Raw genomic sequence first — 14,373 nt, 5'->3', positions numbered from 1 at the left:
CAATGACAAAAAGAATGCTTGTTAGATTAAAATGAAATAAACTGAATGACTTGGGCTATCATCTTTTACTCATTTTCAAAACCCATGAAACCAAGAAGCAATGTTAATATCTTTCTATTTCTACTTTTTATTATTGGGATAAAGCATCATTGATCTACAATATAATATTCAATGTTCTGATAATATTTATTTGTATAGGTGGTTAAAATTTGAAGAAGATGTGGAAGATGGAGGAGAAAGGTGGAGCAAGCCTTATGTCGCGACTCTTTCATTGCACAGCTTGTTTGAGTTGAGAAGTTGTATTCTGAATGGAACTGTGTTACTGGACATGCATGCCAATACTTTAGAAGAAATTGCAGGTATACTTTCCCTCCTTATCCTAATTCACTCTTATGGCTACAACTGATTTTTGTTATTACCTTTCCTTATAATTCTATACATGTGTGACCTTTTGAAAATAAATTCTCTGATCAGTGTATGAGACATTAAAAAATATTTTTCCTACCCTTTATTTAAGACAAAATAAATTGAATCTCAGAAAAACATGCACTAACTGCTCCAGTGGCAAGTCTAGAACAAGAATCTAGAAATCCTGACTCTTGTTTACTATTTGTTGTTTTTCACTATTATATTTAATTAGACTGTCACCATTAGAAAATTTAAAGAAAAAATTTATAAAGCTAAAGATTTCTTCTTTTAATATAAAAATACATAAAATAACCAAATAAAAAAAATCATTCAGTGAATGGGAAACATGTTAGTTTAGACAAGAGCAGAAAAGTCTGATCATTTATTTTAAACTCTTGAATTCCATAGGATGCCAAGTGATACAGTTGAAATTGGTTTGTAATTTAATACTCTGACTAGCCCCTGGGGTGAATGTTTTGTATTAGAAGTGTATTATGGTTCTATAACACAAGCAGTGATATTTAGAAAACATCTTTCTGGTACTCTAGAAACAGAAGCAAAGAACTCTTGCATCTTTTGGTGTGAAAAACAAAAACACATTTTAGTAAAAACAAAATAATACAGAAAGAACTGATTTTTGAATGAGTACAAATGAAACAGTTAATGGAGATTTTACAAAAAAAAAACAAAGCAAGGACTCAAGCAGCTTTAAAAGATTCCTAGTTTGGAAAAAAATTGAAAGCAGTTACATGTGTATATGCATTTTTTTTTTGTGAAATGTAAGACTTAAGGAATACTTCAATACTGTAATTTTACTATAGAGATGGCCAAAAAGAAAAAGAATAGAACCGTTTTAGATCATACAAGTGAGAAAATATTGTATTAGAAAAATAAAATATATAATTTAATCTTAGAATAGCCTCATGAAGTGTCATTTCCATTTTTCAATGAGAAAATAGAAATTCTGAAACTTTCATGACCCAGGTTCTACCATCTGACCTGAGCCGCTTATTCCTTGTTACTCTACAACTACTGACTGAAGAAAGATGAGGGTTGTAGTGGACGTTGCCCAAATTTTAGTGGCAATTTGGTCATTTAAAAAGTATTTATTTGGTTGTTGTTGCTGATAGGCATGCATACATTGCAATAGTATTGCTATGCCAGCTTTCTTTTGTTTCCCCTTGCATGGAATGTCTGTGTCATTCCTTCACTTTCAATCTGTGCCTTTACATCTGAACTAAATCATTTGTAGACAGTATATAGAGGGGCCTTACATGTATTTTATATTTATTTGGCCACCCTGTATCTTTTGATTGGAGCATTTAGTCCATTAAATTGAAAATAGTTATCGATAGCTATGTACTTATTTTGTTACTTTTTTATTGTTTTTGTAGTTCATCTCTTTTTATTTTTTCTTCTCTTGGTCCCATCTTACAATTTGATGGTTTTTTATATGTTATTTTTGTGTTTTTTCTCTTTATTTTTTGTGTATCTCTTGTAGGTATTTGGTTTGTGGTTACCATGAGGTTAATATAATATATAATTATATATATCTACAGAGCAGTCTATTTTAAAGGGACAGTCGCATAAATTCAAACTCATTTTAAAAGCTCTACATTTTTTCTCATTATATTATGTTTTGACATATTTTACATCTTTTTATTTTGTGTATCCCCTAACCACTTATTGTAGTTTTAATTGATGTTACTACTTTTGTCTTTTAAACTTTTTACTAGCTTTCAAATAGCTGATCACTACCTTTATGAAATACATAATTGCCTTTACCAGTGAGATATTTATTTTCATATATGTTTTTATCTACTTGTATATCTTTTTGATTTTCCAAATTAAAGATGCCTCTTTAACATTTCTCATAAGGCTGGTTTGATAAACCTTCTTTAGTTTTTGATTGTTTGAGAAACTCTATCTTTCAAACTTGTAGGATATCCTTACCAGATGGAGTATTCTTGCTTGTGAGTTTTTTCCTTTCAGCACTTTAAATATATCTTGCTACTTCCATTTGGCCTGCAAAGCTGCAGCGGAATAATCAGTCCTATGGAATTTCCCTTCTATGTGACTAGTAGTTTTTCTCTTGCTGCCTTGAAAATTGTCTCTTTATTTTTAAGTTTAGCCGTTTTAATTATAATCTATCATGATGTGTTTTTCTTTGGATTTATCTTGTTTGGGGCTCTCTGTGATTTCTGAACTTGAATGTCTGTTTCATTCCTTAGGTTTGGGAAGTTTTCAGCCATTGTACTTCAAATAAGTTTTCTGCTCTTTTCTTGCCTTTTCCTTCTCTGGGAACCCTACAATGTGAATATTAGTACATTTGATGTTGTCCCAGAGGCCCCTTACACTATTCTCAATATGAAAAATTTCTTTTTCTTTCTGCTGTTTTTAGTGTGGTGATTTCTACTATTCTGTCTTCCACATTACCAATCTGTTCTTCTGTATCATCTAGTTTGATATTGATTCCCTCCTTTGTATTGTTCATTTCAGTTATTGCATGTTTCAGCTTTGATTTGGTCTTTCTTATATTTTCTAACTCTTCATGTAGTTCTCAGTGTACCTTCACTTTATTTCCCTGAGTTCATTGAGCATTTTTATGACTGTTACATTGATTGAACTCTTTCTAAGTAAATTACTAATCTCAGTTTCATTAGTGTTTTGGAGGAAGGGTGTTTTATCTTGTTCTTTTACTTGGAACATATTCCTTTGCTCCTCATTTTGTTGTTTTTTTTTCTGAGTTTAGCAAACAGCTACTTCTCCTTGTCTTGAAACAGTAGCTTTGAGTAGGAGCAATCTCTGTGTAGACTGCATGTGCTAGGCAGTTTTGGCAAGCCAGCTGCAACTGGAGCAAGCATAAGAGAAGCAGTTCTAGGGTATGCCATGCCAGATCCACATTGGCAGGATGGCTGGAGCTAGGGTTTGTAGGGGCTGGGAGGTCCTGGAATGTACTACACCAGGACTGTTATGGCAAAAAATAAAAAAAAAAGGAAGAAGCTGAAGCTGATCAGTCATGGGCTGTGAGCCCCTGAAGCACACTGCACTAGGGCTACCAGTGGGATGACTGGAGTTGGCGTGTGCATGGGCTGAGCTCTCCTGGGGCATGCTGCACTGGGATCTTCTTGGCAAGACAGCTGGTACTAGGTCAAGAACAGGCCATGCTTTGGCAGGGCAGCGTAAGCTGGTGTGAACCAGAGGTGTGGGGTGCACTGGGGCAGTGTGTTTCCACCTGCTTTATAAAAGTGGATGGGAAATTAAAAATTGACACTCTCTGGGACCTCTGATCTTAGAGAGGCTTTCAGCTGTTCCTCGCCCATTTGGCAGACTCTCTAGGGTTAGTAAATAGATTTCCTTCACATATAGTCTAGGTGCCCTTTTTTTTTTTTAATTTTTATTTTTATTTATTTATTCATTTTTTTAGAGGGGGGAGAGAGAGAGAGAGAAAGAGAGAGAGAGAGAGAAGGGGGGGAGGAGCAGGAAGCTTCAACTCCCATATGTGCCTTGACCAGGCAAGCCCAGGGTTTTGAACCAGCAACCTCAGCATTCCAGGTCAATGCTTTATCCACTGCGCCACCACAGGTCAGGCAAGGTGCCCTTTTTAAAAAAATTTTATTTATTCAATTTTAGAGAGGACAGAGAGAGGGAGAGAGAGAGAGGAAGGGGGAGGAGCTGGAAACATCAACTCCCACATGTGCCCTGACCAGGCAAGCCTAGGGTTTTGAACCGGCGACCTCAGCATTTCCAGGTCGATGCTTTATCCACTGCGCCACCACAGGTCAGGCTAGGTGCCCTTTAATTGCTACTTTCTCACTCTGCCCTGGGGCATGTGAGTCTTGGGGTGCAGTCAGTGCAGTGCTATTTCTTCCAAATGCAGATCACTGTGTTAGGGGGTGGAGTCTTCATTGTTACAATGTCTCTGTCTCATTCTTCTCAGTGTGTTCCTCTATCATTTTTCATGAAGAAGGTATTCAGTTAGTCCTCAGATCTTCTTTAGAAGGAACAGTTCTATATGTAGGTGTATTTAGGTGTGTCAGTGGGAAGAAGTGAATTCAGAGTCTTTCTATACTCTTATCATAGACCTATCTCCCCTGAGCTTCCCTAATAAACATCTTAATATTTTAATTAGGAAACAAATGCCTGGAGTTTTCATAGTATTTTACAGTTTAGGAAGCTCTTTGCAGTTTAGAAAACTGTTTTGGGTAAATCTACACCATCTTTTTGATACTCAAAACAAACTTGGGGCTTACTATTATCATTGTTATCCTTATTTAATAAATCAAGGTACTAAAATTCGGAAAGTTAAATGTTGTGCCCAAAGTAAGGAGTTTATTTCTGTTACTTATGTTAGTGATAACATCACCTTTGAAAATGAATTAATCAAAATAATTGTTGGATTGGCTACATATAATGAAGCTATTAAATTTCTCAATCTGCCAAAATTAGCTCCATAAAATACCTTCATAGTTTTACTAGACTTTATATTTCTTAAAGCATATAATTTCTACTGCTTTCTTTAGGAATTTATTTCTACCAGGATATCTTATACCATTAATTTGACTAAAACTCTGTTTATTTTATTACCTTAGCTCAGTTTTATTGTCTAAATTTATGCCTTTTTTTTTTTAACACATTCTCCTTCCTCAAACTCAATTCTGAAGAATATGTGAAGGCTGTTAGCTGTGATAAATCTAGTTTTTAAAAGCAAATTACAGTTTCTAAGTGTATCCTTACAAATGGAAGTAGTTCAGAGGGAGTTTCAATGTCCCAACTATCTTTTTAGAATTCTTTCTGCTTTTCTAAATAGTCTATACTTTTCTTGCGACAAAGTAGTCCCATTTGAATGTCTCATTTTCCATGTATACCAGGCTGTAAAATGTCATTCATAAGATGTAAATAGTTTAGAGCTAACACCACATAGAAAACTATTATTACAAATACCTGTATTAATTATTATAACCTTAGACTTCTTTTTAATTATTAATGAAAGGAGATTCCCTTTCTTTGAGTAATTTTAATTTGACTTATTTAATTCAAAAATATTTATTTCTACTCTCAGTAAAATCTTATTTAAACATTTCTTACTATACCTTATAATTATTTTCTTATTGTTCACTTACTGCTATTTTTACTTTGTGACAATTAAGCTGCATTATTAAGTGATAAATCACAAATTCCACTTGCAGAGATGGGGATAATTTTTTAATTAACCTATAATTATAAATTTTGTTTTATTTTATTTCATGATAATTTGTGACCACAGTGATTAGCAATGAAACTTGAATTTTTTTCACCTCTTATTTATTATATTTTTCTATATGTTAGATGGCTACTCACATATTAGTAACCTGTTTCAGTTTCCAAATGCTAACATAATAGTCTATCTTTAAGGGTTCTAAATGTGAGTATTTTGAAATGCCCAGGCTATGCAGCATTAATATTTTTTAGATATTTTCTAGTGGAGGAATATGACCCAGATATTGTTTTAGAATGATGAAAGATTTTTATATCAATATTCTGATATGTTTTAATAGAAACTTAGATAATTAGTTAAAGAGATTTTTATAGACTTAGGAAAAAATCCCATTTATATCTGGCAGGTCTGTCAAGATTTTTTGGTGTAATTAAAGTAGGATTTTCTTTTGGATAAAACTAATTTAAAAATGTCTATTTCCCAATGTTCAGGGAACTCAGAATAAATGTAAACTTCTTCCTTCAAAATATTAACCCTTTCAAATCCAAAATTCTCAAGATATAGTTTCTTAACATGATTTCAATGGAGACTAATTGAATTAAAACTTATTCTTCTTTTTTTTTTTTTTTTTTTTTTTTTGCATTTTTCTGAAGCTGGAAACGGGGAGGCAGTGAGACAGACTCCCGCATGCGCCCAACCGGGATCCAATCAGCATGCCCACCAGGGGGCGATGCTCTGCCCATCTGGGGCATCGCTCTGTTGCATCCAGAGCCATCCTAGTGCCTGAGGCAGAGGCCACAGAGCCATCCTCAGTGCCGGGGCCATCTTTGCTCCAGTGGAGCCTCGGCTGTGGGAGGGGAAGAGAGAGACAGAGAGGAAGGAGAGGGGGAGGGGTGGAGAAGCAGATGGGCGCTTCTCCTGTGTCCCTTGGCTGAGAATCAAACCCCGGACTCCTGCACGCCAGGCCGACGATCTACCACTGAGCCAACCGGACAGGGCCTAAAACTTATTCTTAATGAAATTTTGTAAGTCATAGACAATACTGTAGTCTGTGTTAATCTTTTAAAAATACAACACTAAAAGTAAATGATGGAGGCCCTGGCCGGTTGGCTCAGCGGTAGAGCGTCGGCCTGGCGTGCGGGGGACCCAGGTTTGATTCCTGGCCAGGGCACATAGGAGAAGTGCCCATTTGCTTCTCCACCCCTCCGCCGCGCCTTCCTCTCTGTCTCTCTCTTCCCCTCCCACAGCCAAGGCTCCATTGGAGCAAAGATGGCCCGGGTGCTGGGGATGGCTCCTTGGCCTCTGCCCCAGGCGCTAGAGTGGCTCTGGTCACCGCCCCCTGGTGGGCAGAGCGTCGCCCCTGGTGGGCATGCCGGGTGGATCCCGGTTGGGTGCATGCGGGAGTCTGTCTGACTGTCTCTCCCCGTTTCCAGCTTCAGAAAAGTACAAAAAAAAAATAAAATAAATAAATGATGGAAATATTCTTTCTGCAGTATGTGTACTTTAACCTAATTTTATCAATGAGCATAAGAAATTAAAACTAAACCAAAATTTGTACCATGGAAAGATTATCAATCATTGCTCTCATCTCATTAAATACTTATTGTCTAAAATCTTTCATTGAAGTAAATATCCATAGTTTGCTCCCCTGAATGTAATATACAAATTTAGGAGCTGTGCATTTTTTTTAACATGCCTATACTATAACAGTTGTTGTTCTAGAAAGTAAATATTTTTGTAGTTTACACATTCCTGTTAGTGCTGTCAACCAAACCATAGAATTTAAAGCCATCTTATTTCCCACTCCTAGCATCTTTTATAGTTAAGACAATGGATTTTTAGGACAAAACATTTATATGATAATCTTCAGAGTTCAGAAATTTACATAGAATCTGTAAGATCTTAAAGTCTCTAGAAGTTTTCATTCAGTAGTCAAAGGGATTGATTATAATAAAATAATTGCCTGATTGGACCTAAAGGGTATTATGCTAAGTGAAATAAATCAGTCAGAGAAAGGCAAATACCACATGATTTTATTTATATGTGAAATATAAAGAGCAATATAAATAAACAAACAAAACAGAAATGACCACTAGGTACAGGGAACAACAGACTGGTGGTTGCCAGAGGGGACCAGGTGGAAAGGTGAAGGGATTGAGAAGTATAGATTGGTAGTTACAAGTAGGGCTGTAAAGTACAACATGGAGAATATAGTCAATAATATTGTAATAAATGTGTATGGTGTCAGGTGGGTACTAGAAATATTGGGGAACCACTTTGTACAGTATATAATTATCTAACCACTAAGCTTTACACCTGAAACTAATACAAAATAGTATTGGATGTAAAATATTACAATTAGAAAATAAGATTAGGAGTGACATCAGAGCAATGGTGCCATGAGGGGTGCGCCCGATATCTCCCCCTAAAATTTCAACAAATTCAACAACTAAAGACAGAGAAACAATCTCAGGAGCATCTGAAATATACACACACCAGAAAAAGGTATGATTGAACAAAAGATGGCTGAATATAAAATCTACTCTGAAGGAAATAAGATGGAAAATGGAATATTCCACTTTCCTCACTGATCTGAGGAAGGGCCACATTCATCTGGAACCAAGAGAAACAGAGGATCTGGGGCAGAGGGAAGAAGCTGGAATAGGGTGGATGATCAAGCAGAAGAGAGAGTATGCTGGCTCGACCTGAGATTGTGGACACAGGGCTAACGTGGACAGCAGGCACCAACAGAGGTTGCTGAGAGGTTTGACAGCAGAGGCTGGTGCTGGAGTGGCTTTGGGCTTTGTGTGCTCCTGGTCGGCAATTGCGGGCCGTGTTCGAGTGGCTCCACCTAGTGCCTCTGGCGAGGGTGCACGTGCTCACGGGCAGAAGGGCTAGGCCCAAGATTGTCAGCGGTGGACTTCTGTGTGGGCCATAGTTTCTGTGTGGTCCTGGCTCCCTGACCAATGGCATGGGAAGTGCACAAGGGACAGGATCCCTAGGCCTGGACCTCTCCAGGTGGGGTGCCTCTGTGAGCTGATACAGTCTCAAAGAGCTTTTCTGCATTCCCAGCACTGACTGAGATCACAGACATTGTGTACCTGAATGGGCAAGAGCAGACCTCCATGTGCACTGCAGAAGTCCTGGGGGCTGGGCATGCATGCAGCTTGCTGTGGGCTACCAAACAGGGCACAAGGGAGAAAAACCTGTGGAGATTAGACCTGCAGAGAGCTAAGACGTACAAGACATGCCTGGGGGCCCTTAGAAAGCAGCCTGATTTGTAATTGGCTCTTAGCCTGAGTCACACTGAGACATGCTAGAACTGTCCACCAGCTCTTAGTAAGGCACCAGACCTGCAATTGGCTCCCAGCCCTGGCTGCTTTTGCTCGCAGCTCTGGTAGTCACAGTCTTACCCAGAACTGTGCTTTGAGCGGTGCTGGAGGAAGGACTTGGCAGCTCTTAAAGCCTCTTGCTCTGCAGACAGTGGCTGGGGCAGCCTCACAGCTAAGTCCCTAGGCTGCTAGCTCAGGAGGGAGAGACATGGGGAGAGGAACCTGGAAAACTAGCTGAGTTTCCCATTGTGGGAGTCTGCAAACCCTAACAAGCTCCAACTACCAATGGGACTGAGGTCCAGCCTATGTCATTGCCACAGCAACACAACAACAAATCTCTGCTCAAGAGCCCCACAGAGGCAAAACCTGTAGTACAGCACCACTTGCCAAAAAAAAAAAAAAAAAAAAAAAAGCAGCTACCTCTCAAAACCAGGAAAAAAAATACATTTTTTATAACTTCTTTTTCTTTCTTCTTTTTTTCTCCACTTTGGTCATTTTATCTTCTTTCCATTTTATTCTTTCCTTTTCCTTTTGAACTTCATTAACCATAGTTGTTACATTTTTCATTCTTGTTTTTTTAACTTTTTTCTTCTTCTTTTCTCTTTTTGTTCTTTTTCTTTTACTCTCATTTAATCATCATTTATCAACAAATTATTTTATTTTGGATTCATATATTTCTTTATGGTATTTTGCACGTTTTTGACTTTGTTATTTATCTCTTTGTCATTTTCCCTCAGTTCTGGCTACTCGTTCTCTGTAGTCTTTGTTCCACTTATCATAATGGAATTTTCACTTTTTCACTGTATCTTTTCAATTTTTATCTTATTATTTTTAAATTATCTCTTAATAGTGTTATTAATAATACCACTCTCAAATGCCATTAAGGAAATGGAAATAAAATATCATCAATAAAAAAGACAGAGATGTATCTCAGATAGATAATGAAAAATCTCTAAAAAAATTTTAATTGCTTGGAAACCTTGGAGTTAAATGACAGAGAATTAAAAATTGAAGTTTTAAAAATTCTCAGGGAAATAAAAGAAAGCACAGAAAGGCAATTTAGAGCTCAAAAAACAATTCAATGAACAAAAAGAATGCATCACCAAGAAAGTTGAAACTATAAAAAGGAATCAAACAGAGTTGAAAAATTCAATATATGAACTGAAAAACGAGATAACAAGCTTAGCTAGTAAAACAGGCCAGACAGAGAAGAGGATTAGTGACATAGAAGACAGGCAACTAGGGACACTACAGAGAGAAGAGGGGAGAGACTCATGAATTAAAATAAAATGAGAAAGCCCTACAGGAATTGCCTAACTATATCAGAAAGAGCAACATAAAGATAATGGGTATATCAGAAGGAGAAGAGACAAAAAATGGAATGGAGAACATACTCAAACAAATAATAGATGAGAACTTCCCAAGCCTGTGGGAAGAATTAGAGCCTCGAATCCACGAAGCAAACAGAACACCAAGTTACCTTAAACCAAAAAACCTACTCCAAGGCACATTGTAATGAAATGATAACAAACCAATGACAAAGAAAAAATCCTCAAGGCAGCCAGGGAAAAGAAGAATACAACATACAAAGGAAGGCCCATTAGGCTATCATCAGATTTCTCAGCAGAAACTCTACAAGCCAGAAGAGAGTGGACCCTAATATTTAAAGTACTGAAAGAGAGGAACTTTCAGCCAAGAATACTATACCCATCAAAGCTATCCTTCAAATACAAAGGGGAAATAAAAACATTCACAGATATAGAAAAGATGAAGGAATTTATCACCAGAAAACCCCCACTTCAGGAAATACTAAAGGGGGTTATTTGATCAGCTACAAAGAACAAAACAAAACAAAATTACAAGTAAAAGCTCCAACAAGAACACAATAAAAACAAGATTAATCTGTGACAAGAAAAGCAAAGAAGGAGAGAGGACAGAGATTAACAGTAGCAAAGGAGGATGGAGTGCAGAGCACTAATGAGATAATGTACTACAATCAATACAATTTATATCCTTTTTATTACCTAATGGTAACCACCCTTGAAAAAACCACTATAAAAACACATGGCTTATAAAAAGAAGAAACAGAGGAAAGAAGTATGGAATACAACCAAACAAAAATAAATGACAGAAAAGCAAAAGAGATGAACCAAACAAGATACAGAGCTACCAGAAAGCAATATATAAAATGGCAATAGGAAACCCTCAAGTGTCAATAATTATATTAAATGTAAATGGATTGAACTCACCAATAAAAAGACAGAGAGTAGCAGAGTAGATCAAAAAAGAAAATCCAACTGTATGTTGCCTTCAAGAACACATCTAAGCTACAAGGATAAAAACAAATTTAAAGTGAAAGGTTAGAAAACAATTCTCCAAGCAAGTAGCATCCAAAGAAAAGCAGGTGTAGCTATACTCATATCTAACAATGCTGACTACAAGACAGCAAAGGTAATCAGAGACAAAGATGGTCATTTCATAATGATAAAGGGGACATTGAATCAAGAAGACATAACAGGCCCTGGCCGGTTGGCTCAGTGGTAGAGTGTCAGCCTGAGGTGCAGGAGTCCCGGGTTCGATTCCCAGCCAGAGCACACAGGAGAAGTGCCCATCTGCTTCTCCACCCCCCTCTCCTTCCTCTCTGTCTCTCTCTTCCCCTCCCACAGCCGAGGCTCCATTGGAGCAAAGTTGGCCCGGGTGCTGAGGATAGCTCTATAGCCTCTGCCTCAGGTGCTAGAATGGCTCTGGTTGCAACAGAGCAACGCCCAGATGGGCAGAGCATTGCCCTCTGGTGGGCATGCCAGGTGGATCCTGGTTGAGCGCATGCGGGAGTCTGTCTGACTGCCTCCCCATTTCCAACTTCAGAAAAATACAAAAAAAAAAAAAGACATAACACTTCTTAGTATATATGCACCAAACCAAGGAGCACAAAGTATATAAGATATCTATTTACTGATCTAAAAATAAAAACCAACAAAAATACAACTATACTTGGAGACCTCAATACACCACTGACAGCTCTAGATCATTTATTCAAACTGAAAATCAATAAAGAAATATGGGCCTTAAACAAAACATTGGAACAATTGGATATGATATACATCTACAGGGCATTTCATCCCAAAATGCCAGAAAAATGTACATTTTTCTCCAGTGTACATGGAACAATTTCAAGAATTGACCATATGTTGGTCCACAAAACTAACTTCAACAAATTCATAAAGATTGAAATTATACCAAGCATAGTCTCTGACCATAAAGTTTTGAAACAAGAATTCAACTGCAAAAAAGAAGTAAACAAACCCACAGAAATGTGGAAATTAAAATACATACTTCTAAAAAATGAGTGGGTCAAAGAAGAAATAAAAGCAGAGATCAAAAAAATACATACAGACAAGTGAAAATGACAATACGAAATATCAGAATCTCTGGGATGCAGCAAAAGCAATAATAAAAGGGAAGTTCATATCACTATAGGCTTATATGAACAAATAAGAGAGTGCCCAAGTAAACAACTTAACATCACATCTTAAGGAACTAGAAGAAGAAGAACAAAGGCAACCTAAAACCAGTAGAAGAAAGGAAATAATAAAAATCAGAGCAGAAATAAATGAAATAAAGAACAGAAAAACTATAGAAAAAATTAATAAAATAAGGAGCAGGTTCTTTGAAAAGATCAACAAAATTGACAAACCCATGGCAAAACTCAATAAGGAAAAAAGAGAAAGGACTCATATAAACAAAATCCAAAATGAAAGAGAAGAAATCACCACAGATATCACAGATATACAAAGAATTATAGTAAAATACTATGAAAAACTATATGCAACAAAATTTAACAATCTAGAAGAAATGGATAAATTTCTAGAACAATACAATCTTCCTAGACTGAGTGATGAAGGAGTAGATAGCCTAAACAGACCCATAACTGGGAGAAAATAGAAACAACTATCAAAAACCTTGCAAAAAATAAAAGTCTAGGGCCAGACAGCTATACTAGTAAATTCTATCAAATATTCAAAGAAGACTTGGTGCCTATTCTACTCAAATTCTTCCAAAAAATTGAAGAAGAAACAATACTTCTAAACACATTTTATGAAGGCAACATAACCCTCATACTAAAACCTGGCAAGGACAACACAGAAAAAGAAAACTACAGACAAATATCTCTAATGAATACAGATGCTAAAATCTTAAACAAAATACTAGCAAATTGAATACAACAACACATTAAAAAAATAATGCATCATGATCAAGTGGGATTCATCCCCAAATCACAAGAATGGTTCAATATATGTAAAAAAATGAACATAATACACCATATCAACAAAACAAAAAACAAATACCATATGATCCTATCAACAGATGCAGAAAAGGCATTTGATACAATACAACATTATTTTATGTTTAAAACACTCAACAAAATGGGTATAGAAGAAAATATCTCAACATAATAAAGGCCATTTATGACTAACCATCAGTTAATATCATATTAAATGGCAAAAAACTGTAGACTTTTCCTCTAAAATCAGGAACAAGACAAGGTTGCTCACTCTCTCCACTCTTACTCAACATAGTGCTAGAAGTTCTAGTGAAAGCAATCTACAGGAGAAAGAAATAAAAGGCATTCATATTAGGAAAGAAGGAGTAAAGGTTTCACTTTTTGCAGATGATATGATCCTGTACTTCGAAAACCCCAAAAACTCCACAAAAAGACTATTAGAAACAATAAACCAATACAGTATGGTCACAGGATACAAAATTAATATACAGAAGTCTATTGCCTTCCTATATGCCAACAATGAAACATCAGAAAACGAACTAAAAAATAATCCCTTTTAAGGTTGCAACAACAACAACAAAAAACTTCCTAGGAATAAACATAACAAAGAATGTAAAGGACCTATATAATGAAAACTACAAAGCATTGTTAAGGGAAATCGAAAAAGATACAATGAAATGGAAAAATGTTCCTTGTTCTTGGATAGGAAGAATAAATATAGTCAAAATGACCATATTACTCAAAGTAATATACAAATTTATTGTAATTCCCATAAAAATTCCAACGACATTTTTTAAAGAAATGGAACAAAAATCATCAGTTTTATATGGAACTATAAAAAACCCTGAATAACCAAAATGATCCTAAGGGATAAAAATGAAACTAGAGGCATTGCAATACCTGATTTCAAATTATATTATAGAACCACGATAATCAAAACAGCATGGTATTGGCAGAAAAATAGACACTCAGACCAATGGAACAGAATCAAGAGCCCAGAAATAAAACCACATGTATATGGTCAAATCATCTTTGTCTTTGATAAAGGAGCCAAAAACACACAATGGAGAAAAGAAAGCCTCTTCAATAAGTGGTGCTGGGGAAACTGGAAAGCCACATGCAAAAGAATGAAACTCGACTACAGTTTGTCCCCT

The 14,373-nt window shown here is 36.3% G+C and overlaps 1 protein-coding gene across 6 annotated transcripts in view; it reads left to right on the top strand.

Annotated features, from left to right (window-relative positions):
• Positions 1-14,373, top strand: part of SLC4A10 (solute carrier family 4 member 10) — a 330,272-nt gene that overhangs the window by 184,851 nt on the left and 131,048 nt on the right. For all 6 annotated transcript variants that reach the window (XM_066279000.1, XM_066279003.1, XM_066278999.1 and 3 more), the window contains exon 5: positions 199-359. In XM_066279000.1, the coding sequence (XP_066135097.1) occupies positions 199-359 (161 nt within the window). The remainder of the gene's footprint in view (positions 1-198; positions 360-14,373) is intronic.

This window comes from Saccopteryx bilineata, chromosome 5 (genome assembly GCF_036850765.1).
Source record: "Saccopteryx bilineata isolate mSacBil1 chromosome 5, mSacBil1_pri_phased_curated, whole genome shotgun sequence".
NCBI classification, from domain to species: Eukaryota; Metazoa; Chordata; class Mammalia; order Chiroptera; family Emballonuridae; genus Saccopteryx; species Saccopteryx bilineata.
This window is presented reverse-complemented; position numbering and strand designations above follow the sequence as displayed.